Source organism: Calypte anna, chromosome 17 (genome assembly GCF_003957555.1).
Source record: "Calypte anna isolate BGI_N300 chromosome 17, bCalAnn1_v1.p, whole genome shotgun sequence".
NCBI classification, from domain to species: Eukaryota; Metazoa; Chordata; class Aves; order Apodiformes; family Trochilidae; genus Calypte; species Calypte anna.
In genome coordinates this window covers 3,915,513-3,939,663 of record NC_044262.1, presented here as the reverse complement: position 1 = coordinate 3,939,663, position 24,151 = coordinate 3,915,513, and the positions used below count along the sequence as shown (strand labels likewise).

Sequence of the window (24,151 nt, the reverse complement as noted above, 5' to 3'; positions counted from 1 at the left end):
GTAGCTGTCAGAAGCAAATTAAAACAAACTGCTTTTTGTTTGGTTTTATTTTAAATACTGTGACACCATTTGAATTAATGGCAGGTCTTGTGAAAAGCTCTTTACAAGTCAAACTTAGTGAGCTGCTTAACAGCATCCCTTTGAATTCTGTATCTGCCTGCTACGATTCCAGATAATGGTCTGGAGAGCAAGCAAACATCTTATTTATTTTTTCCTTCTTGTAATCAGTCTGTAAAATACTCCTGAAGTTTCATATTCTGGAACTATTTAACTGTGTAGCCACTTGGGCTGAGTTCCGTATTTTGGTGCCTTTGAGTATTTCCTCTTCCTTTGGCAAGCAACAGAAATACTGAATTATGTTAATTTCTAACAGAAGCATTAATGTCTTCCCCAAAACATTGCAATCTATTGCATTTTAATTAAAACCAACCCAACAAGAGTGCATCGAGCCATTTGGAGCCTCAGCCTCTCTTGGTTTTAATCAGCAGATTTTTTTTTTCTAGGGGCTTTTAGAAGCAAATTGTGCATTGCTCACTGCTTCCCCAGGAGGAGTGAGGGAGAACAATAGCTCAGCTTTGTGCAGGCACACCAAGCCCTGAAATATTGAATTAAAGCAGTGAATGAATTGGGTGGAGGTTGTGCAGGGGGAGAGCCAGGAGGAAGGTGCATCCAGCCGTGTCCAGAGGATGCTCTGTGGATGGGATGGGATCTGCCTTGTCCACTGCAAATAAATCCATCTTCTGGAGGAAACCAGATGATGTTTATTTGGGTTGCTGGCCTGGGTTCCCTGTGCCAGGATCCCAGGGCTGAGATTTCCTGCAGGCTGCCCCAGGGCTTTGCAGAGGTGCCAGGGCACCTCTGTGCTCTCTCATCCTGGCTCTGGGTGTCAGCAGTTCCCACGTGTGCTGATGGGATGAGCCAGAGCTGGAAGTTGCCATGCTGGGGAGTGGGAAAGAGCCTTTTATCCATTCTTGAGTTCTCTGAAATCACTAAATGCTGCTAGTGTTTAAAGTTGCTTATGAAAGGAAAAGTTTTGAATCCTCTGTGTGGGGAGACTGGCATGGGAAGCCAAAGGAGTGAGGGTAACCCCTGCCTTTTATAAGCTCCTGCTGGTGCCAGGGAACACCAACACCCTCAGTTTGAGCTGAGCAGAGCTCCCCCTTCCCCACAGGCAGCCTTGGGACCCAAGTAAATGGACTCCTGCCTGGGGCTGGCTGTAGTGGAAACCACCAGGGAAGGGAAAAGCCTCTCTTGTCTTGCCCTGGCTCTGCTGGGTAGGAGAAGGTGACTGGAGAGAGAGGCTTTGCCCAGCTGGCCATAGGGATGTTGTGTGGATGGGATAAAGGAGAAGCAGAGGGAATGCAGGTGGCTGGTGCCTGTCTGGGCTGAATCCCCAGGGAGACACCTGAGCTGCTGTGCTGGCTCTCAGGCAGCTGGAGAGCAGGAATTGTCTGCTTACCCAAAAATTCAGGAGGTGCTGCTCAGCACTGAGGTGGAAGGGAGGGAGGTGCCTACCCACCTGGGTGCTGATTCATTGTTCAGATGAAGTGATCAGGGGCATCTCAGAGTCCTGCAGGACCTAGGGCTGGTGCAGGTGTTTGATGAAGCTGGGACCAGGAGGAGCTGTTGCATGTGGATGGCTTTGTGCCAGGGTTTTCCAGAATGAGTGATGATGATTGGTTCCCAGCTGGAACTGCTGTCTGGGCAACTGGTTTTGCAGAGACTCAACCTTTCCTGAACTCCTCCCAGTTTGGAAATTGCTGCCCATGGGTTTCGTGTCCTTTTGCCATCAAGTGTTTCTGCACAGAGAGGGAGTCCAAAGCACTGACCACAGGTTTGTACTTTGAATGCCTCCCAGCACACCCAGATTTCATTGTTGTTTTTTTCTTTGTGCAGCTCTGGGCAATGCCAGTGTAAAGTTGGTGTCACGGACCTGAAGTGTGACCGGTGCAGTGATGGATACTACAGGTTTAATGAAACCACCTGTGAGCCATGCCAATGCAACAACCACGCCAAAACCTGCCACAGCTTCACAGGTAGCTTTCTTCTTCTGCAGACTTTACCTGGCTCCTCTGTCTCTGTTTCTTGCTATTTTCTCTGTTTATTTCTATCTTTCTGTTTCACTATTTTCATTCAGGAGACATCTGTTCTGATCCTCTTCATCTGCATCTTTATGCCTTGAGTACCCAGAATTTTTACCTTAAAAGCAAAATTAAAACGTGGGGCAAGGTTGGAGCTAGTCCTCCACAAAGTCAATGAAGGCTGTGTTATTTAACCCAGGCTGCAGTGCAGAGCCTTTATTCTTCAGTCTCTATCAGAAATCAGTGCTCTATTGTTCTCTGCACTTACACAAATGCACATCACGGGTTTTTAAGGAGCTTTTGTTTAACTGCTGTTTACCTGGAAACATATAGGGTACTGGCACACGTAAGGTGACTGTTACTGCCACAGAAAGCATGATTAAAGCTGGAAAAAACTGGCAGCACCTAATTAATATTGCCCATTTTTTATAAATTGCCTTGTTCGTTTTCCTTGATCATTTCTTTGCCTGTCTCTCACTCATACAGATGGTGATGCCAAATGTCAGAGCACCTGTGCCTGAATAGCTTATGGGGGCCAGGGGGAAAAACTATAATTGCCTTTCCATCTCCAGTGCAAGGAGAGATCCCAGAGGAGCAGTGCTGTGTGACTGCCTGCACAATCCCACTTCAGCAACAGAACTCACACTTCAGAATTCAGATTCTCATCAAAGCTTCCAGGCTGAAGTGCAATTCTGTAATATTTATCCAGGAGCTTAAAAAGGAGCAATAATTTTAAAAAAATGTTGCAGCATTTTTGTCATAGCTGGCAGAGAGAGGCAGAGAGGCAGAGCTCATCAAATATGGTATTTCTGGGCAATTTCTGCAGGGGTGTCTGTTCCCTCCTGTGTGTTTGCAGCAGCAGAAGGGGCAGCTGCAGTGCAGACTGTGCCCACCAATGTCCTGATCCTGCTGAGCAGAGAGGGGATTTCTGTGGCTATCAGGGGGAGCAGCAGGCACTGAATATGCTGCTGGAGGATGAATTACTGCATTCATTCCTATCCTGAGCTTCATGTGCTTGTATCCTCCTCACATTGAAGGATATCAGATTGTGCCTAAAGCTGCGTGCACATTGGCTGTGTTACTGATTTGGAGCTGGGTGTGTGGGTTTTGTGAAGGAGTAAGATAATCTGCTCTTCCTTCTTCTCCCTCAATGTTCTCCATGCTCTTGAGTTGAAAAAAAACCCAACCAAACCAAGCCAACACCCAGAACAGACCTTGCTTGTGGGAAGTGGATGCTCAGGCAGTGCATCTGCTGGGGCTGTCCAGCACTGACCGTGGCACTGCAAAGAAAGACTCTCTTTTTGGTTAATGACCTATTGTTGATTTGACAAAAATCCTTTTTTAAAATTTTTTCCTCCATCTGCTTCATTTGCTTCCAGGGATGGGAGAACCCAACAGAAAGAGAACAGAGCAGTGGATTAGAAACGAGATCCGCTGGCTAATAAGTATCACAGCACACTCAGCCTGCTGCAGAGACTGCACTTTGTGTGACCTCCTCAGCTTTACATCAACTCCGTGTAGTCTTTGTCAAATTTTCAAGGGTTTTTTTCCCCATTAATGCTGTACTTGGGGCTCCCTCTGCCGGCTCTGCCACTGGCTCAGCACAGCCTTGCTTTACATCACTCTGTCTGGGAGGAATATTTAAAGTTCTTGGGCAGCCAGAGCTCCCCAGGTGACAACATTTCCTTCAACACATCTCTTCTGCCCTGTGTTGTGTCTGTGAAATGGGTTTGGTGACTTCTTGTCAGTTTGAGGTGCTGCGAGGTCTGATCCTTCCTGAGGGCATTATCAGGATGGGAAGTGCTATTAATTATTAAGGCTGTCCCCAGTGATACCTGATTGCCAGCCCATGGTTCTTTGCATGGCTGAGCAAGGTGCTGACTCATTGGAAACGCAGCCATTTTTCAGGGTTGGTGGAGATAAATGGAAGTAATTTCCACCCATGGGAAAGACATTGATTCCAGAATGACCAAGACTATACAGAAAATGCAGGTGTGATCCCAGATTTATGTCACCATTAACACCTGCAGAGCACGGCTCAAGGAACCCTTAGTGCTGATGGGGCAAACTCACCTTCCACCAGCAGCTCTGTCCCAGGCATCCTGCTGAAGCAGCTTGATCCAGGTTTGCAGCTGGAGAAACTGAGCCCAGCAGATAATATTCCCTTCTTACTCTGACATCTCTCCCACTAAACCCACTGGCTCGTGTCTGACAAGCTGCTGGGTGAAGAGCAAACAGTGTGTGGGAGCTGCCACCAAGCAAATGTCCTTAGTCACTTGGGGGATGCCAGCCCCATTGTGTGGGTGGATCAGCCCAAAATCAGCTGCTGGGGTTTGCATCCCTGTGAGGATGTGCTGGGCTTGCTCAGGGATGTTCAGCTGCAGGGTCAGGGCTGTGGAAGGAGGAGAGAAGGAGCCATGCAGCATGTTGGGTGTGCAAGGGAGCCAAACAGCTCCAATATTAATATGAAAATCTGCTGTTTTTTTTTTTACCAGTCAGCATGAACTTAATTCAGGATTTTTTGTGTGGTTACTGTTGATGTGAGACTTTTTCATACCCATAGCACTGCTAGGTGAACTGAGAATCTCCTGTCTGTGCTTATAAATGCAGTGAATAAACTGTTCTCTGCCCCTCTGGTTTGTTAGAAGGTGGCTGTTGACTTTTCAGAGTCTTGCACATGAGATTTTATCAAATAAGCTTCCCTCAGGTCACTGCCAGCTTGAGGAGGAGCCTGCTGAATTACAGGACATTCTGCTGATGGATGAGCTTTTGGAAGAGATGGTGTTTTTATAACTAGGGAGATTTGTCTTTCTCTGGTCACAATAGTATCAAAATGCAATTTAGAGGGCCATTAGGACACAGCCTCTGCTAAGACACAGCACGTCGATTTTCTGATTCAGAGGCTTTCCTGGGAAGGGGAGGGGGCTCATGTGAGCTCCCAGTTCTCCTCTGTTTCTCTGGGAAGGTCAGTGATTGCTGCTGCCTTGAGCCTGTAGCAAATGTTCCTCCTGTGAGGGAGATGAAGTAGCTGGAGCCACTCTGCTGGGATGGAGCCATCTGCCCCCAGAGCAGGATGGTGACACTTCCTTACCCCTGACCACCAGCTCTGTGGTGTGGGAAGAGGCTGCACCCAAAAGAGCACAAAGGCATAAGCTTGAGGGAGCCCTCTTGAGCAGTGGCTTTGAAGCATCAAGATCCCATCTGAGTGGCACAGGTGCAAACTGGAACCACCTTCCTTGAGAACCATTGAATATTGATAGCTGCTGTTTACCTGCATTGACCTTTTCAAGTGATGAGCTGTGGGCCTCTGCTGGAGCTACCTCCTTTTTCACATTATGTCTGTGTGCATGTGGAGAGGGGGATGGCCATCAGAAGGTCATAGGAGGCCAGGATCATGTTTTGGCCAGAGGGAATCCAAAACCACCTGTGAGCTCTGATAATTGAGTGTGCTCCGTGCAGATTCTTGCTCCAAATGTTCCGCTCCAGTTCCTGCTGCCTGAATGGTTACTTCTGCTCTTGTCCCTTCCCCAGGCACCTGCCTGCACTGCCAGGAGAACACTGAGGGGACTCACTGTGAGCTCTGCAAGAAGGGCTTCTACAGGAGCACCCACCCTGCCCACGCCTGCCATCGCTGCCCCTGCTCCACCGTGGCATCCACTGGCACCTGCCATATACGTAAGGCTTTGGGTTTGGGCTGATTGCTCAGATAATGAATAAAGTTCTTCTCAGTTTCAGTTAAATTGACACTCACAGTGCATCAGCCCAGTGAGTGTGGCCTGTGAATCTCCTGCTTGTGGGAACCTTGATGAGAGCAGTGCCTGCCACGATGTGTCCCTCGTGCTTTGTGTTGCCTCTTGTGAGAGCAGCTGCACAGCTGAGGGCATCAGAAAGGCTTTGCTACAGCCTGCAGCCTGCTCTGAAGAACCTGTGAAATTTTTCAGAGAGAAACTATGGGGCTTGTGGCAGCCAGGAGATGCCCAGCAGTGCCATGTAGCCATCCATACCTCTGTGAGCCCTCTTCTTAACCTCTCTATGAGACTTCAAGAAGAAATTCCCTGATTTTTCTACTCTGTTTTGGTGTAACTGAGAGAACAAGTTAGAGCTTTATTAAACATATGTAAGTTGTTTTTTTTTTTTTTTCTTCATCAGTTTGTAGTCAAGCCTCCTCTGGCTTCATAAAAGCCCAAGTGCTGCTGCAGATGGATAACATTCCTGATACAGTTCCAGCTGTTTTCTGAAATTGCCTGTTTGAGATGGAAATGTTCAGAAATAAGGACCTGTTTGCTTAGCAACGTGCCAAGCATGCTCTGTGGTGCTGGGACGAGGCATCAGAAACCCCACAAATCTTTTCTTCCTCTAGAAACAGAAAATGCTTCCGTTTGAAAGTTTTATTTCCAGACTAAAATTTGAGATTGGTTAATACTCAATGCCTGCTGATTTTTGTCATAGTGACTTGTGGGATCTCTGTGTCAGATCCCACAGAACAAATCCCCCAGTGGGTGTTTCTCTGCAAGGGGCTGTGGCACACATAACCCCTTCTCCTTTCTCTATTCTTTAGTGCCAGGTGAAACTGCTCCGAGGTGTGACCAATGCAAAACTGGTTACACTGGCCCAAACTGCAACCAGTGTGACAATGGCTACTACAACTCTGACAGCATCTGTGTGAGGTGTGAATGCAACGGGAACGTGGACCCAGCTCAGTCCCCCAGCGTGTGCAAACCGGAGAGCGGGGAGTGCGTCGGGTGCCTGTACCACACTGCTGGGTTCCACTGTGAGCAGTGTGAGGAGGGTTACACCCGGGACCCCGAGGGCACCAACTGCACCAAGAAAGGTAAAACCTCTAGTGAGCAAGCTGGAAACCAAGACCTATTTGCAGGGTATTTAAATGTAGGTTTTCAGGTTTCCGTTGCTTGGTACATTTCCTCTCTCGGTACCCAGTGAGTTGTCCTTACTGAGCAGCCCCTCCAGGAGCATATTAATAATAATAATAATTAATTATTAATAATTAATAATACAAAATTAAACATCTTTCGCGGGGGGAGGCGCACCACAAAAAAGGGAATTTTGGGGGGAGGGGAGGGTCACAAACACGGCGCGGGGACAGAGATGGCAAAGCTTGGTCACTGCTTCCATAAAAAGGGGGTGTTTATAATACAGTTTTATCACTCCTCATACTCTGCAAATAACTATTGGGATGAAGTTTGGATACTCTTCTTTTTTTGCTTTGTAAATGGGGAAGCCAAAGCTGAAGAGAGGCGAGATCCACACTTGCACAGCAACTTGGCACCAGAATTTACTGATCCCTGCTCTGGGGCTGTCTCACCAGTCTTCAGTCCACATCTGAGGCACTATATATAGCATCTCAGATGCAAGCTAGTTCTGGTACTTAGAAGGGATACTGCATAGCAAGAGAACCTGTAGTACAACAGGAGAAAAAGGTTCTTAAGTTGCTCCATTGGTGTGTATCAGGAGGTTGGTCAACAAGGTGAATCTCCAGCTCCATACATGGAAACACACAGCTTTGTCTCTTTGCTGAGAGCTCTGTAACCTTGCTCCATAAAAATCCATATATATGGCTTTGCTTGTATACCTGCAGTTATCACCATTCCTTCTATTTTAGCGATATTATAGTCAATTCCAGGTGTGGGGAAAGACTGTCCCCTTTCAAAGGGACTGGAATATGCTCTTCTAGCTTTCCTGTTTCCTTGCCACCAGCTTTTTTTCCTTCCTTCTTAAGCAATTGAAAAGGCACACAGTTTCTTTCCAGATTCTGACATGCAATTTGCCTAAAAATTGACATGCTGAGGTTTGTGTATGAACTAGTTTCAGGTTAAGGTTTTTGTAAGCCACTAGTGCATCTGAGTGGCCTGGTTCTGAGTACCTCCCAGTATGAAATCCTCACCAGATCTGCAGATGAAATTATCAGAGTCTGACACTCTTAAGCGTTCGTGGTTCAAAGAGGACTCTGTTTTGTGCCAGTCTCTGACATCTGCAGGAGGTTGTTCAGAGTCTTAAACCTGACCAAGATTTTACTGCTTCCAAGGCTGATGGAGATCATATTCAAAGGAGATGGGGGATGACCAGAGTCATTATTTTCAGCCCCTGGGTGTATGGTGGTGTTGCTGTGATGGTGAGGCACAGCAGGAAGGACTCAGTGGTGCATACAATCAGAGAATTTTTCAGGTTGGAAAAGACCCTTGAGATCATCAAGTCCAACCATCATCCCTACTAAACCATATGCCCCACCACCACATCTAAACAACCCTTAAACACATCCAGGGGTGGTGACTCAACCACCTCTGTGGGCAGCCTATTCCAGTGTCTGGCCACTCGTTCTGTGAAAAACATTTTCCTAATGTCCACTCTAAACCTACCCTGGTGCAGCTTCAAGCCATTCCCATTCTACCTGTGAGAAGAGACCAGTACCACCCTCTCTACAATGTCCTTTCAGGTAGTGAGGTCTCCCCTCAGCCTCCTCTTCCTCAAACTAAACAATCCCAGCTCTTTCAGTCATTCAGGTGGCACCGTGCCACCCACCCGAGCACCGCAGCCGTCCCCGAGCGCCGGCGCCAGGGCTGCTGGCACAGAGGGAGCAGAAGCTTTGCAGAGGCTGCATTTCAATCAAGCAGCTGGATAGGGTGCTCCAAGTCAAAGCTGCCAAAGCAGCAATGCCAAAGCAGCAATTGACCGACCAACTGCTGCTCTCAAGGAGCTGCTTCAGGACATCTGGAGGGCTGGCACGGCCCCGCTGAGCGGAAACCGGCGCCGCTGGGGCATGGCCCGGGCACTGCTTCACCAGGACCTTACCCATGGTTCCAGGAAATCTTTTCACTCGTGGGCCCCCCCTGCCAGCACTTAGCTGATGCTGACTCATAAATAAAGCCCAGAAAAGTTCTGTTTCCTTGCTGGTGAATCAGCCATTGTCTCCGTTCTGGTTTTGGCTAATTATAGCTACTGGCAGGGTTTGCCAAGAATTGAGTGTTGATGAAGGAATTTGGAAAGGATGACTGAATTCCTCATGCCCTTCTCCCAAAGCTGTATCCAGGAACTTCTTGCTCCTGTCACGTTGCTTCCTACTGCAGAATCCTGCTGGTTATCCCATAGAGAAATGCCTTCTGGCACTTAGCATCCCAAATATCCTTATCAACCTAAGGCAGGTCCTGCAGAGAACAGAGGAGCTGCTGCATGGTGGGACTCTGAGCAGGAGCCTAAATCAGGTGTGTGTGATGCCCCCTCCAGAGGAGCTTCTTTCTCCAGTGCTTGAAACAGGAACATGGCAGCCTCAAGTTAACTCGTGGGAGTTCCCCTGAGGGCCTGGTGGCAGGAGATGTGCTGAGTATTTCCAGCTCCTGTTGCCATTGGAGATGCAACTTACTGCAAAATTAGTCCTTCAGAAGTGACTCTCCTCCTCAGTCATAATTAGTAGATGTTCTCTTCAGGAGAGCTGGATCAATACAAGGCAGCACCATCAGCTGTAATAGCTGCAGCTGGATGTGGGTTTAAAATGAGGTTGCATTTCTGATAGCAGAAAGAGAAATGGAAGAGTGGGAAGGAAGGCTCAGAGAGTCCTGTGGAGCAATAGGTGTAGAGAACATTTTGTTTGATTGGGGCTTCAGCTTCTGGAGAGTTTCTACTGCCTAGATTTCCAAGTCTAAAATATACATCAGATTGTTCCTATAAAGAAAATGCTTTATATGTTCCATTTGGGAGCTTAATACTCTGCCTGTTATGGGGCCTTCTGAGGCCTTTAGCTCAGCCAGTTTGAAGATGTAATGAATTTGCATCCCACATATAAGGTCTCCAGCATTTTCTTGTTGCTGACTCCTAGATCTGAGAAGGGAGTTCAGCCCTGTCTGCTGAAAGCAAGGGAGGTTCTTGCCTATTTTGTGCCTGGGAACAGGCTGCAGAGGATGACAGAGCCTGTGGCACAGCCTGGTAGTTCCCATGTTCTTATCCTTTGTGTGTGGACATACGCCAGCAGCTAAAACTAAAACAGGATCCAAATTGGCTTCTGCTGTCTTCAAAAGCTTTGTAGGAACATCCAGTCTTTTTTGGTTTTGTTTTTGGTTTTGTTTTTTTTTTTTTGAGATTCAATTGCCTTCTGCTTCTTGTTATGCAGAGTGGGGGTTTCTATGAGAGTTGTGTATGACTTTTTCATTCAAAAGCAGAACTGGGATTATTTTGCCCTCTGATGTAAAACAGTGTAAATATCAACACCCATTGCTAAGCACTGTGACAGCAGAGTACTCAGGGTTCATTGTTTCATTTTTGATCTTTTACAGGTAAGGCAGAAATAATAAGATATAATGCTGCATGCAGTGCACTATTTGTGAAAGGCTTAAGCTCCTGGAGACACTGTGTCCTCCCAGCCTTGGAGCCCACGCAGACAAGTGAAACTCTGCCTTGGTTATGTTCACAGTCCAAACTCTTGCTGAGCTTGGCAGAGCCCCATTTTCATGGGCTGAGTATGAGCTGGCCTGGGTGGCTTGCTGTTGGCATGAGCTCATGTGTCTAACACTGAATCTTGCCTATTGCACCTATCCATCCATCCCCAGGTTTTTCATGGGAATGCTGCAGTCAGTGAGCACTTAACACACAGAATTATTAAGAAAAAAACCAAAACCAAACCCATCCCTGGCTAACCATTTGTGTAAACATATTTTGAAAAAATACCAGCTTTAACAGTGTCGACTTAATTGCCATAACTGTGATGTAAATATTAAGTCTCTTATGTTTGTGCTTGATTCCAGCTTCACATATTTTTATTGACAATTTAAAAATTTGTTTTGTAGAAGCCACTGTCAGCCCAGAAACAAAGGAGTTCACAACTTCTGCTGGAAATGTCAGCGAGGCGACATCGTTCTCAACAGCAGTGCTGAACAGTACGTTGCCACCAACAACTATACAGACCATATTTCCTATAAGTTCCTCTGACAACAGTACCTCTGCTTTTGCAGATGTTTCGTGGACTCAGTTCAACATAATTATTTTGACAGTTATCATCATTGTTGTGGTCCTATTAATGGGCTTTGTGGGCGCTGTCTACATGTACCGCGAGTATCAAAACCGAAAACTTAACGCTCCTTTTTGGACCATTGAGCTCAAAGAGGACAACATCAGTTTCAGCAGCTACCACGACAGCATACCCAATGCTGATGTTTCAGGGCTGCTGGAAGATGATGGGAATGAAGTGGCACCGAATGGACAGCTCACACTGACAACTCCCATGCATAATTTTAAAGCGTAGAAGCAGCAGCGGTCTGGCTACTTCCAAGTTTGCTTGAAAAAGGTACAGGGCTTCTTGAAGGGGTATCAGGATCTGTGCCAAGGCTCCATGCAGAGGAATTTGCTCTTCAGATGCTCTTATGCTGGGCATGCTGTAGCTTGCAGGTGAATGGAAAAAAAAAAGTGTAGTACATCTGAATTTCAGGTAATATGGTGGAATGCATTCAATGTGCTGTTCTCTGTAAAGATCCATATGATTCACTGTTGTTAAAGACTTAATTATGCTATTGTAGAATATTATTTTTTATGAAGAGGAGATGGGGTGGAGAAAGCAGGACCCCATGAATTATCAGAAGCTACTTGATTTCCAGCCAGCCTAACACTATGTCTGCACCCTTTAGTTTGAAAAGTAGCTCATGAATTAACAGTGGATTTTCAGGAAACAGAGCTTTGTCGAGGCTTCATAGTAATTCCTCATGTAAATCTGTTTGAAAAGGAGGATAAAAAAAGGGAAATTGTTCACTGTACTACAGAGAGGCAAATAGAGAAGTGAGTTGCACAGTGGAAAAGAGTCACCTTTATCAGTTGCCAGTAATAAGGCAAACAGGAAAAAAAGCAACCAACAAACATGGGATGTAGGGAGGAGGTGAAGCTTTTCCCTTTCTGACTATTTATACAGGGTGATGATGCTATTAAAATATAGCAATCCATTTTTTTTTTCTAGAAGGAGTTAATGAATTTGTATAGTTTCTGTGCAAGGTAAGACAAGACAACTCAGGGTTGCAGTGTAAAAATAAAAGCTAGGCTTAATACCCTACCCTGATAGAAATGGTGTGTTCTGTATATAAAATGTAATATATCTTCTTGGAATTGTATTTGTAATTATTTGTAAAAAGGACAACAAACCAACCAAAAAAAACCCCAACAACAAAACCATGAACCCCTCCCTAACCTCTCCTGCTCCCTAAGTCATATTTTATCATTTAGATTTTAATTGTACAGCAGTTAGTGGTATTGTTTAAAAAGAAAAAAAAATGAGGATTGTTTAAAATACTGTAAATTAGATGGCAATATTGTTGGAGCTGGGACTCTGGCAAACACCCACTGCTTGAAGCTTTTCTTCTACTGTCATCGAATAACTTTCTTTTTTAGAGAAAATGTGAGTGCTCCCTACTTGCATCTATCAAATTTTCTCATTCCTTTAAGTATAGAGTGAGTACCAGTGTTGCCATGTATAGGGCCTAGTAAATGTCCAAAAATCAGATGTCACATTCTGTTACTTGCTTTTAAATCTTTATTCAAAATGCAAATACACTGTCATGAATGCATTCAGAGCATCATCTCGATGGCTGAGCTATTCCAAAGTGTGTGAGTGGATCTCATTGACCTCTCTCCCATGCTGATACAGTGACAGGAGGGCTTGGCAGAGGGCTGAGAGCAGCCTCCTGCCCTTCTGAAGGGCAAAAAAAGGAGAAATCCCCTGGATTTGGGTGAAAACAGCTTTCAGCTGAAGAGCTCCCAAGAGCCGATCTGTGCTTCTAGGCTTTAAAAGCTAAAAGTGCATGGTTGCTTTCAGGAAATTCATGTAGCACAAAGTGGTGGTGTGGAATTAGCTGTCACAAAAACCCTAAAGGGGACTTCAGGCTTTCTGGATTCCCCTGATTTCTGTGGGAGGCTGTTGGATGGTTAGCAGAGGCAGAACAAGTAAGGGGCAGCAGAGCACAGGGAGCTCTTTGCTGGCATGGTGTCTGGAAGCAGGTGCTGGGGAGCTGCCCAGGTCCAACCCATGAAAATCAATACCACTGCATTTAAGTCAGGTGTGAAACAAATATTTCACCTAACTGATGGCCAACCTCAGAGCTAAAGCTGCATTGCTGTGTGTGTTGGTGCTTTGCAAGCGATTAATGCTGAGGACAAATGAAGTACCTGCTAAAGGTCAGCAGGAGCTGACTGCTGCATCCTCAGAGCCAGGCAAAAATAATAATTTCTCAAGATGAGAAATGGTAGGAAGAATATGGAGAGAATTTATTTGCTTTCTGGTGCTGCATGGAGGCTTTTCTCATAATTGGAGACATTTGGGGGGGAGGGTGGGAATAGGTGATTTAAAGACATGCACAAAGATGCCGTTTCTGCCTCAAAAACTTGCTGCCTGATTTAAAGATGAGGCAAGTATGAAGGAAAAGAGTTGAGGGTGACTAAGGGAAGGCTGAGGGTAGAATGTGATATTGCATCTAGGTCTGAGCTTATAGAAAAGCTCCCAGTGCCTGGTATGGACCTGGGTGAGGTCCCATAGTTTAGGTAATGAATTTGGCTGATGTCATTCAGAGCAATGTTACTTTTAGCTATAAAACGGAGGAGGAGTGGAGGAGAAAATCTGGATGTTGCTAATCCTTGATTTACTCATCAAATTTGAAAGAGCAGAGTGGTGACAAAATAGGAAATTTCCTAAAAATTGTAAATGTTTAGGAGCGCTGATTTAGTGATACACTTGCACTTGGTCACTTCACTGGGGGTGTGGGGAGGTAATTTAGGAAATGTTACCTTCCAGGACTAATGCAAACAGGCAAAGTGAAGGGCAGATTGTTCACTTTAATTCCAAAGTACTTAAATGGATCTTCTCATCTCTGCCACATAACAGCTCTTTGTCAAATCTTGGTATGACTGTAGGCTACTTTGGGATAGGAGGAGGCTTTGATTTTTCTCTCACTCTAGAAACAATGACCTTCTGCAAAACCAGAGTGTGAGTTTGGATGCTGAGCCCTCCTAGTCCATGCCTAGCACAGCAGGTGTGTGCATCTGGGCTGCTTCTGACCTCCAAAGTATTCTGCACACTTTGTCTTTAAGCCTGGGGTTTGTAAAGAGGAGGTCAGGGTGTTCCACAGTCTGTCTGCAAGGGAGAGTGGTGCAGCCCTGCTGCTCTCTGTGGGGTGCTCATGTGGATGGAGGGATCTTGCTTCGCATGTGATGGGAAGCTTGGCTGGGCCGGGGGGACCTGGCTACCTAGGTTTGGGCTACAGAGGAAAGCATAGGATGTTCTTTAGCAAGGACTGGAGCACAGCAAGGATGTGGCACTGGGACACAGTGCTTGTCAGGTGGCAGAATGACTCAGCAGGAAAATACCAACCATCTCCAGCCAGCCAGGTCTCTGCATAGAGGAACAACATTTATAAAAGGAGATCAGTGCCTCAGCAAGGAAACGCAAACAGCTTTGTGTTTGACTTTGGTAATGGGGAATTAAATCCCCCTTGCTCTCTCCATCAATCATGCAGCTGCCCCCTGGGCACCACAGGAGGTGAGAGGGAAGCTGAGCCAGTTGGATCTCCAGTAGCTGAGGCTGGTAGCCTACTTCCATGGAGTGCACAGCTAAAACACCTCTGCCAGGGTACTAAAGGCCACCAGGACCTTCAAACCTGCCATGTGTGTTATAACTTATCATGAAACTTCCCAGATGTTGAAGTTTGCCCCATGCCACGTTAGGGTAATGGTGAGAAAACAGAAAAGGACTTAGAGAGCAGCACTGAGGCCCAACTCAGAACCAGCAAGACAAGGGGAAGGCGTCTGGGTGACTCCAAAGGCAATACAGATACCTGTAGCTTCCTGAAAGGCCACCAGACATCACCTTCTAACCTGGCTGTCATGGAGAAAGGCAATGGCATGGTACAGGGGCTGTAGAGCATACAGAAGGTACAACAAGGCAGGTGAGGGCTGGGTGAAGGTGGGAAACCAGCTCTCAAGGCTGGTTCTGTGAGCCCAGCTGGTCTGGATGGGGTGAGTTCAGCTCCACACAACTGAAAGCAAGAGACTATAATAGAGCAGATAAAGGGCAAAAAGCAATGATGTGTCAAAGGCACAGCCAGGTGGCTCACAACTTAGGGGACCATTGGCTCAGCACAGAGTGCAGCAGAGATACAGAAGTGTGCTTGGGTTCATGTGAACAGGTAATCTCCAGTTTTGTGAAGCTAGAAATAACTGCATGGAGTGCTAGCCCTGGGGAGCTGTCAGGAGTTGTCATCCATTGGAATGATCATTCTCTTGCACCAGGCTGAGCAAACTTAGCATGCTGGAAGCCATGTGTGAAGGAGGAGGGGATGTATTCAGCATCCTTCAGGTATCCTGGGCTGGTTAACCACTGCTTTACAACATCTTTATCTCACATGTTTGATGCAATGTAAATGTGGCAGAAGGTTTGCACAGTCTCTTTTAAATATCGGATAGAAGATGGAATCCTAAAAATATGTTGCTTTTTTAAATTAGCTTTTAAATTGAGCTCCCACAGGACTCTGCTCTTCATGTGTCAGAGGGATGGATTAAAATAAGAAAAATGTGGGCCTTAAAAGTTGTACTTGCTCCCAACTGAAACCCATCAGTCTTACTGTACATCCAAATAAGGCGTCTCCTAAGCATATGCTGTGCTTACAAATGCATTTCTAAAAAAAAAAAAAAAAAGTGTATGATTTGAATATATGTCAGAATTTATACAGAAGAATGTTATTTAAAATGAATAAAAATAAATGTATATAATTTGTATCTATGCCACTTGGGTATTTGCATTTCTTTTGTGTTCATTCAAGTTCAGCTGGAGTCTTTCCACTGATGGCAACCAAAGCTGGACTGAAACCTAAAGGATTGAATCTGATCTCAACCCAGTAATGACATTTGTTACAAGAGAATTATTCCTTCATTATTGCCCAGTATGTGAGATAAGACCCATGGCACAAAAATGTTTTTTAACACAAGATATTCATAAATACAGCTGACATTCTGTGCCAGATAATCCATCTGAAAAATGAGCCCTTTTGTGTCTTGTGTCTGCTTATTAACCATCCCAGCTTTCAGCTGCTTTCACAAACATGTTTGGGAGATGGACAGTCAATGCCTGTTTCCCCATCACTCTCTGTCCTGTTCACATAGATGTATTTTGTTGGAGATGTATGCAGTCATTAACACTGAAATGTACAGAGCAGAGCTAGAAACTGGAAGAGGATATTGTATCAGATTTTTCTTGATGACTGCAATGGATCTTTCAAAGAAAATCTATGGTATTGGATGCTCTGAAATCCACATCTGTGGCATCAATAATTTTAAACAGTTCTGGCAGTGTTTGCAAAAGGACCTATGGTACATTTGCATTTATTTCTCACTTGTCAGTGTTAGGAAATTGGGTTTTTTGGTTGTAGAAGCAAATAGAAATGCCAAAGGCAAGTTCTTCCTTTGGCCCTTATGAAGCAAAGAACTTGAAGAGAGGTAAGTCAGCATCAGTTAAAAAAAAACACCAAAAACTAAGTGTTCTTTCAAATGTTTCATTGGGCCAGAGCCCCACTGAAATTCCAGGGAGTTGATTGAGCTGATTTGCATTAGAACAGTTTGACTGAGTATGACTTAGCTTAGGAGGAATTTTGCTCAGAACTGTACAGGAGGCATCGCTAACTAATGCTGAACCAGCTCCCCAGAGCAGGGACTTGAGAACGGGCCAGTAAGGAGAACCTGTGCTCAGCTGACAGTGACATCCATCTTCTTTGTGCCACCATCAGGCTTCAGCCACAGTGCACTGAGGAGCTGGCATTCATCCTACTCCTTGGGATTCTCCTGCTCATCCCTACCTTTACACTGACCATGAGGATTTCTTTCCCAGACTCCCTTTAGTTTCTGAGGTGGTAAGGATCTCAAGCTGCTTTGTAAAGTAGTAAAGCACTGTTAAATACAGGTTCCTGAGATGAGGATATACATAATCTCCCCAAATGTGCTACTAATTAAGATAAGGTTAAACAACGTTAAGCAGATTATCAGGAGGCATGTTGTTAACTGCTTCTAGACAGTTGGTTTCCCAGCCCTTTCTGCACCTCACAGCTTCTTGCTGCTGCTGCAGTTTATAAAACTCTGGACAGTCCAGTGACCCAGGGAAATTTTCCATGGTGTGTGTGTGTATATAAATGTACACATCTGTTTGTGTTTGTCTGTCAGACAACCATTTAATGAAACGATAAACTTAGCAAGCAGGGCCCTGCTAATTTCCTTTCAGAAGATGCTCTGGCCAGCCCACAGCTCCCAGGCAGTGAATGATCTGAGCTGTTACTTGTGGATGCTGACTTACTGCATGCATCAAATATGTAATGCTGCAACCTTACACTAGAGCAAATTGGTGTCATCCATTCAGTAAGTGGAGTTATTTGGTTTATGAAGATCTGCTTTATAAACATGTAAAGCCATGTTTCAGACGGGCTGATCCAATCCTGGTGCCATATGGCAGACCCAGTTTTGCAAACTTGAATTCAGTTTGGCAGAAGGAGCCCTGGTGACATCAGGTGACAAATGTCTCCCAGGGGTCTTGGGGGAGTTGAAGGGACTGAACTTCTCTTAGAGTCATCAGACCCCAGATGCAAAGCCTCAGGTTTGTCCAGTTGGATGGGAGATGAGATTAAGAGCTCAGCTGTGCTAAGTGGTCCCTGGCATTTCCTGGCAGTCTGGGGTGCAGACACCTTCTCCATCATGCACACAGAATATAGAAAGGCAGAAGGAGGGATGGAAAGCCCATTGTGATCAGACACATCCCAGTGGTTGCAAGGGCTGCTACCACCAGTGCAGGGCACTTTACAGGCTTACAACTTCCACCTGTTTTGAACAGAGACTGGAGCTGGAGCAGGTACCTGGAGAAAATGGAGCTAACGGGGCACCATGCTTCTTTCCAGTAATAAAACCACATTACCATGGCCCACGGTAAGCCCTGATCCATGTCCTATTTCTCAGCCAGGTAAAATCCCCTTGAGACAGCCCAGATGATAGTAAGTGAAACCTGACACACTTGGTATGGAAGAAGAAACCAAATGTAATGCTTTAGCACAGGGTTCTTCCTGCAGGTGGGAGCCTGGGGAGCATCCTGCTGGAATGGAGCTTCCTCCTGTGACAGCTCGTGGTTCCAGCACCATGACCCACGAGGCTTGAAATGTTTCAGGGAAGTATTTCAATCCTACATTTGGGTTTCAAATAATGAATTAAAAAGGAGGCTGTGAGGCCATGCAAGGTTTGGAGCTTCACACGCCCCTGGTGTTGTCACTGTCAGGGAGCATTTAATTCAGTTTTGCCTCCAGATGGAATTGTTTTGTTTGTGTTTTGTTTTTCCACGGAAAATATGGGAGACCTGCAGGGCATACATCTTTATGTCTGCTTCCAAACCCGCCTGCTCCAATGCAGGCAGGGATGGCGGCAGCCGCTGCCTTCCCGGGGTCCCACCCCTGCAGTTACAAAGCCCAGTGCCTGGAATTTCAAACTCAAGTTTGAAAACTCTCTCTCCAAGCCTGACTGCGGGTACTGGCGCCGCGGAGGGCATGGGAACAATCAGCTCCAGCGGCTCTGCCAAGCCTGGCAGGACCCCCGGGATCCCAGCACGCCCCAGCAAAACCCCCTTCCCATCCTGTGTGCTGGAGCAGAGCCCGAAGGCACCGGGGCGGTTCCGGCTGACAGACTCGTAAGGCGCACGCAGCTTGCCCTCAGCAAAGATGGCAGCTGCGCCGGGAAGCTGAACATCGTCAGCATGTTCAGCTCTGGGAAAAGATGGCGGCTGGAGGACGCCGCGGGTGCTTCCCTCAGCAAAGATGGCACCCGGCAGCATTCTCTGCCTTTGCCCAGCTGGCAGCCGCCATCATCATCCCGCCCACTCTGCCCTCAGACAACATGGCGCCCGCCCTCCCGGGGGCCAGCGCCGCCCTCAGCCAAGATGGCGCCTCCCCTTCAGTCTCTATTGTGCGCGCCTCTCTCGCTCCTCCGCGCTGGCTTCAGCGGCTTCGTGTGCGTCGACGCAAAGATGGCGGAAACGATTGCGGCGGTTTGAATTCCAGCGGAGCCGCCAAAGCCGCGCACAAAGGAGCTGGGGCTGTGTCAGCCGCCGGGACCCGCGGGCCGCCGCTGACATGGACTCGCTGCCGGGGGAAGACCTAACACTGCCGGTGGCGTTTGAGGGCAGGTAGGCGAGCGGGGACCTGGGGATAGCGCTGGCCCCAACGCGGGGCTGAGGCGCCGGGCCCGCCGCTCCTCTCACAGCCGGGAGGGTGGCGCGGGAACGACGCCCCCTGCGCTTTCGGCCCCTCAGCGGTGTTCTCCTTCCTCAGTGTCAGCGTCTCGCAGCTGCCAGACGTCTCCCGCGGGGACCCCCAGCCCGGCCCGGCTGATGGCGAAGGTAAGGATGGATCGGGCCCCCCCTCCGTGTGGTTCGGCCCTCGCGGTACCGGCAGGGTCCCAGCCCCTCACCGCTGGCCGAGGAGCCCCGCCCGCAGCTGCCGGGGGCTCGGTGCTTCGTGAGGGTCTGGGAAGATGAGGGAAAGTGGCAATGCCTGAGGGAAGGAGGCAGCGGATGCCTGTAAGGGATGCAGATTCTTGTAAGCGGAGCCTTTGTAAAACTGTGAAACTACAGCAGCTCCTGCGGCGAGTCCTGGCTGCTCTGCTGCCGGTGCTCATTCTAGCCCCAAGGCTCACATAAGATAATCAGGAGTTTAGTGGAGAGTGAACTTTAAATACTTTGAACGCCCATGAGGTAATGTCACGGCTTCATCATATGCTTGGTTTGCGGGAGTTGTGTGGGGAGAGTCATGAGGTTCCAGCTCAGCTGTGCAGGGGCTGCCGGCAGAAAAGTGTCTGCACATTGACTGATTTCAGTAAGAAATCTATAGATATTAACTACGCAGTAACACTACTACATAATGTGAACAGAAGGCCAAAAATGCCTTTCTTGCTTCCCAAAAGGTGTTGTACTTCTACTATGTTTCGATTAGCACAAGCCTTTGCTATTTCTAGATTGAGGTCTTGCAGATAGATTCCACTGTCTGAACTTACTCTGTCCTCTTAAATTTCTAGTGTTACCAGATGTGGCAGTAGATACAGTCTCACCAACAAGAGCTCGGACCATGAAGGACTATGAAAATGTAAGGAGACTTTTCATACAAGACTCAGTAGTAAATTTATGTCCAAGATATTGGTAACATGGTGGCTGAAGCACTGACTCTCTTGGACAGGTTCTCAATTTGTGTTGATCAACACAGATGTGTTGCAGGTGTGACCAGCCATCTCTTTGTGCTTTCAGCCTCCATTTGTTAAGTATTGCTTTCAAAAAGAGAGACAAAAAACGTGTTGCTGAGACTAACCAAGGGCTGCTTTTAAGTTGTGAAAGAAAAATTGGCAAACCCTGCTCAAAAGTTCATGTAATCACTAGAAACTTAAGATCTTGGTTTGGAAGTCTGCAACTGATTTATTTCAGGGAAGCATCAAGTTCATTTTTGTTGAGACTGGGACAGGGTTTGTTTTGTTAGTTGATTCACATCTGTAAAGTACCTTTTACCTTATAATTATGCACAAATGTGTTTGGAATACTTTTATTAAAGTCTAGCTAGTATTATTGTGACAGTCCTGTAGAATGGACTGGTTTTGGCACGTAGCAGAGAGTACAGGAAAACATTAGATTATTAAAAAATATATATTAGTTGATTGCTTAAATTGAAGAAATCAATTGTTTATTACTCCTGAATGATGCTTTGGTTGAGGTATAGCTTTGTTGTGAGACAGTTTCCTTGTAAAAAAAATTTACATTGTTTAACTTGAATTCTGGTTGTGTGAAGAAACGAGAGCAAAAGCAGCAAAAACTTTTGAGATGATTTCTGCAGATAAAGGCTGTGGTTTGAGTGGTGTGCTGCTGTAAATGTTGTTACATTTTGTAAAATTTGTTATGTTTGAAATGAGTGTGACTTCTGAACTTCCCATTTCTGGTGGCCTTACATCCTGCCTAGGAGCAAGCTGTGCTCTTTGCTCAGAACTTAAAACTTGTTTTGGAAAGCTATGATAAAGAATGTTTTGTAAAGGATGTTTCACTCTTCCTTTTTTTCCCTTTCGTGTTGGTTCCCCCCCCTTTCGTGTTGGTTCCCCCCCCTTTCGTGTTGGTTCCCCCCCCTTTCGTGTTGGTTCCCCCCCCTTTCGTGTTGGTTCCCCCCCCTTTCCTTTTTTTTTCCCCCCCTCTTTCCTTTTTTTTTCCCCCCCCCTCTTTCCTTTTTTTTCCCCCCCCCTCTTTCCTTTTTTTTTCCCCCCCCCTCTTTCCTTTTTTTTCCCCCCCCTCTTTCCTTTTTTTTTCCCCCCCCCTCTTTCCTTTTTTTTTCCCCCCCCCTCTTTCCTTTTTTTTTTCCCCCCCCTCTTTCCTTTTTTTTTTCCCCCCCTCTTTCCTTTTTTTTTCCCCCCCTCTTTCCTTTTTTTTTTCCCCTCCCCTTTCCTTTTTTTCCCCCCCCCTCTTTCCTTTTTTTTTTCCCCCCCCCTCTTTCCTTTTTTTTTTCCCCCCCCTCTTTCCTTTTTTTTTCCCCCCCCTCTTTCCTTTTTTTTTCCCCCCCCTCTTTCCTTTTTTCCATGATAGTCATGATTTATCACACTTCAAACAGCTGCAACTTCTATAGTTCAAGTTTATATCCAGTAGTGTTTGTGGCCATTCAAGTGCAATTGTAGGGAAAGCCAAGATGAAGTTGTATGTATTGCTACTACTTCTGAAGTCTGCCTTCTTCAGGGTGTGAGTGGGCAGCAGAGTTTTGGTAGTCAAGTGTCCTCTCAGTTGCTTGGATGATACTCACTCGTGTGAATAATGATAAGGGATCTTCCTGGGCTCAGATTATTAAACTGAAGGATTGTTTGCAGATTCAGGTTCTGAGTGCAGTTACTGAAAATCTTAGGTTTCATTTGCCAAGTATTTTAAGACTTGTATTGCTAATAGTTTTACAAGTGCTACTATACTGTTCTGGAAGAGCCTACATAAATATTTTATTAGTAGTTCTGTAACATATTAGATTTCCTTTTGCTGAAAGCATCTGGCAGGGGACATGAGTCTTATTTGAATGAATGTTTTATGCTTAGTCTCTTAAAAAAAATTTAGAGGGAGACTCATTTCTTTAATGAAACCATCAACTATGTAACTGCTTCTGCTGGGAAGGTTAAAAATCACATGCAATTTTTTCCAGAGAATTGCATGGTGAAATAGGGGCTGGAATAAAGATATTACTGGTGTTTGATTGGGTTCACTTGCCTTATATGCTTGTGGCTTTTCTTCCCATGAATGAGGCTACCCTCCCTAGATCTTGTCTGTAAGATTCTTCTGTTTTAACACAGCTTCTAAATTTTCAAGTTTTTTATAGAAGAAAGAACTACTTAATATTTTCAGATTTTAAAAACTCCTTGGATTTTTTGTGTGTAATAAAGTCAGACAATGTTTTAGTACTTAAGGGCTGTTCTGAAGAGCACTGTCAGCACAACAGCATGTATTACATTTGTAAACAAGACTTTTAAAATTATTTTCTTAACTGATGGTTACTCAGAGTTTTGCTTGGCTATGTGCGTTCTAATGTGCCTACAGATCTTAAATCTAAAACAAAACACAAACCCAAACAACCAGAAATTTAGCAGGGTTAGGCTAGAGTGGGATTTCTGTTTGGGTGAAGAATGGAGGTGGGGAAAAAAATTAAGCTGGAATAAGATGATGGGGAAGGACAAAGCTTTTGAAGGGCTTGGAGTACTTGTGGCTCCCTGGGTGACAGGCTTTTTTTTGGGGGGGACTAATTTTTCATTTTGGCTTGGGTATCATGTGCAGTTATTGCAGCTTCAGAACTTGAATGTGTGTATCACCTGCACATGTTTACCCATGGCCAGTGGGTTGAATTTTAATGTTGCACAGTAGAGAACAAAGCCAAATTATAGTAATTTTAATTCTGTATTATTTGAAACACATGAGATAATTTGCTTATAATTTGCTCTCTTATTTCACAGCAAATCACTGATCTGAAAAAAGAAAACTTCAACCTGAAGCTTCGGATTTACTTTCTGGAGGAGCGAATGCAGCAGAAGTTTGATGGTACCACTGAAGAAATACACAGAATTGTATGCAGATAGAATAACTTAATAAAATTATGGGTTTTTTGAAACGTTTGGCTTGTAGGGAGATTACCTGTTTTACTCATCTGTTGAGTTTTTTGTTGTTGGTAATTTTGGTATGATTATTTTATTCTGGCCTTAGTGCTTTTCAGTAATAAAACTGAGTTAAAATGACCTTTACAAGGTGTGGAAAAATTAGTTTCATGTGCCTGGTTGTCCATCGTTATGGGACAGAGTAAGAGCTGTTTTGTTTCCAGTAAGTAGTTGTGAATTTCCAGTAGTTGTGCTGCTGAAATCATACTGAAATTGTGGTTTGAGTGCTCTTCTGTCCTGGTTTCCTACACCAGTGTCTTTCTTGCTGATATATTGAAATGGTATCTGTCAGCTTGCAGGCCAAGTAGTTCTTTGTACAGTGTGTGCTTATGTCATGGGTAGTTTTCTCAGGCTATAACAAAATAATTTTAAGATTATTAAAAACTTTGATAGTTGATACAATTAGGTGTTTAAAAGAAAATACAGTAGCTCATAACTCAAAGAATAGTCATGCATGGAAGCTCTAGAAACTCCCAAGTGGATCTGCACTACTCCCCCTTATAGTCAAGAGTGTGTAGGGAATCTGTATTGCTTGAATACAATCTGAGATTTCTGAAAGTCTTTCACCTTGTAAAATATGGTTGTCCTGATGACCTTTGATATTTGCTGGTCCAAGCAAAAAGTAATCTTCATGTTGCAAATAACTTTTGGGTAACCTTTGAATTCTCTGTTCTCTCTTAGAACATTGAGCTAAAAGTGGAGTTAGAAAGTCTGAAGCGTGAGCTGCGGGAGAGAGAGAAACTTCTCCTCAAAGCCTCGTAAGTGCCAGTATATTTTTTATTTCCTGTGTGTGGAAGTCTCAGACAGGACCACCAAAACTGCTATATAGTGTGTAGATGTGTGTATTTAACCTGAAGTGACAAGCAGAT

At 45.5% G+C, this 24,151-nt stretch overlaps 2 protein-coding genes across 2 annotated transcripts in view; both read left to right on the top strand.

Annotated features, from left to right (window-relative positions):
* MEGF9 (multiple EGF like domains 9) overlaps positions 1 to 13,372 on the top strand; it is a 46,839-nt gene extending 33,467 nt beyond the window's left edge. Inside the window, exons 4-7 of the mRNA XM_030461495.1 lie at positions 1,897 to 2,036; positions 5,613 to 5,756; positions 6,640 to 6,912; positions 10,874 to 13,372. Coding sequence (XP_030317355.1) covers positions 1,897 to 2,036; positions 5,613 to 5,756; positions 6,640 to 6,912; positions 10,874 to 11,328 — 1,012 coding nt within the window. The 3' untranslated portion in view covers positions 11,329 to 13,372. The remainder of the gene's footprint in view (positions 1 to 1,896; positions 2,037 to 5,612; positions 5,757 to 6,639; positions 6,913 to 10,873) is intronic.
* A 5,738-nt stretch (positions 13,373 to 19,110) lies between these two features.
* CDK5RAP2 (CDK5 regulatory subunit associated protein 2) overlaps positions 19,111 to 24,151 on the top strand; it is a 69,627-nt gene continuing 64,586 nt past the window's right edge. Inside the window, exons 1-5 of the mRNA XM_030461460.1 lie at positions 19,111 to 19,263; positions 19,409 to 19,476; positions 20,151 to 20,218; positions 23,085 to 23,195; positions 23,964 to 24,040. Coding sequence (XP_030317320.1) covers positions 19,211 to 19,263; positions 19,409 to 19,476; positions 20,151 to 20,218; positions 23,085 to 23,195; positions 23,964 to 24,040 — 377 coding nt within the window. The 5' untranslated portion in view covers positions 19,111 to 19,210. The remainder of the gene's footprint in view (positions 19,264 to 19,408; positions 19,477 to 20,150; positions 20,219 to 23,084; positions 23,196 to 23,963; positions 24,041 to 24,151) is intronic.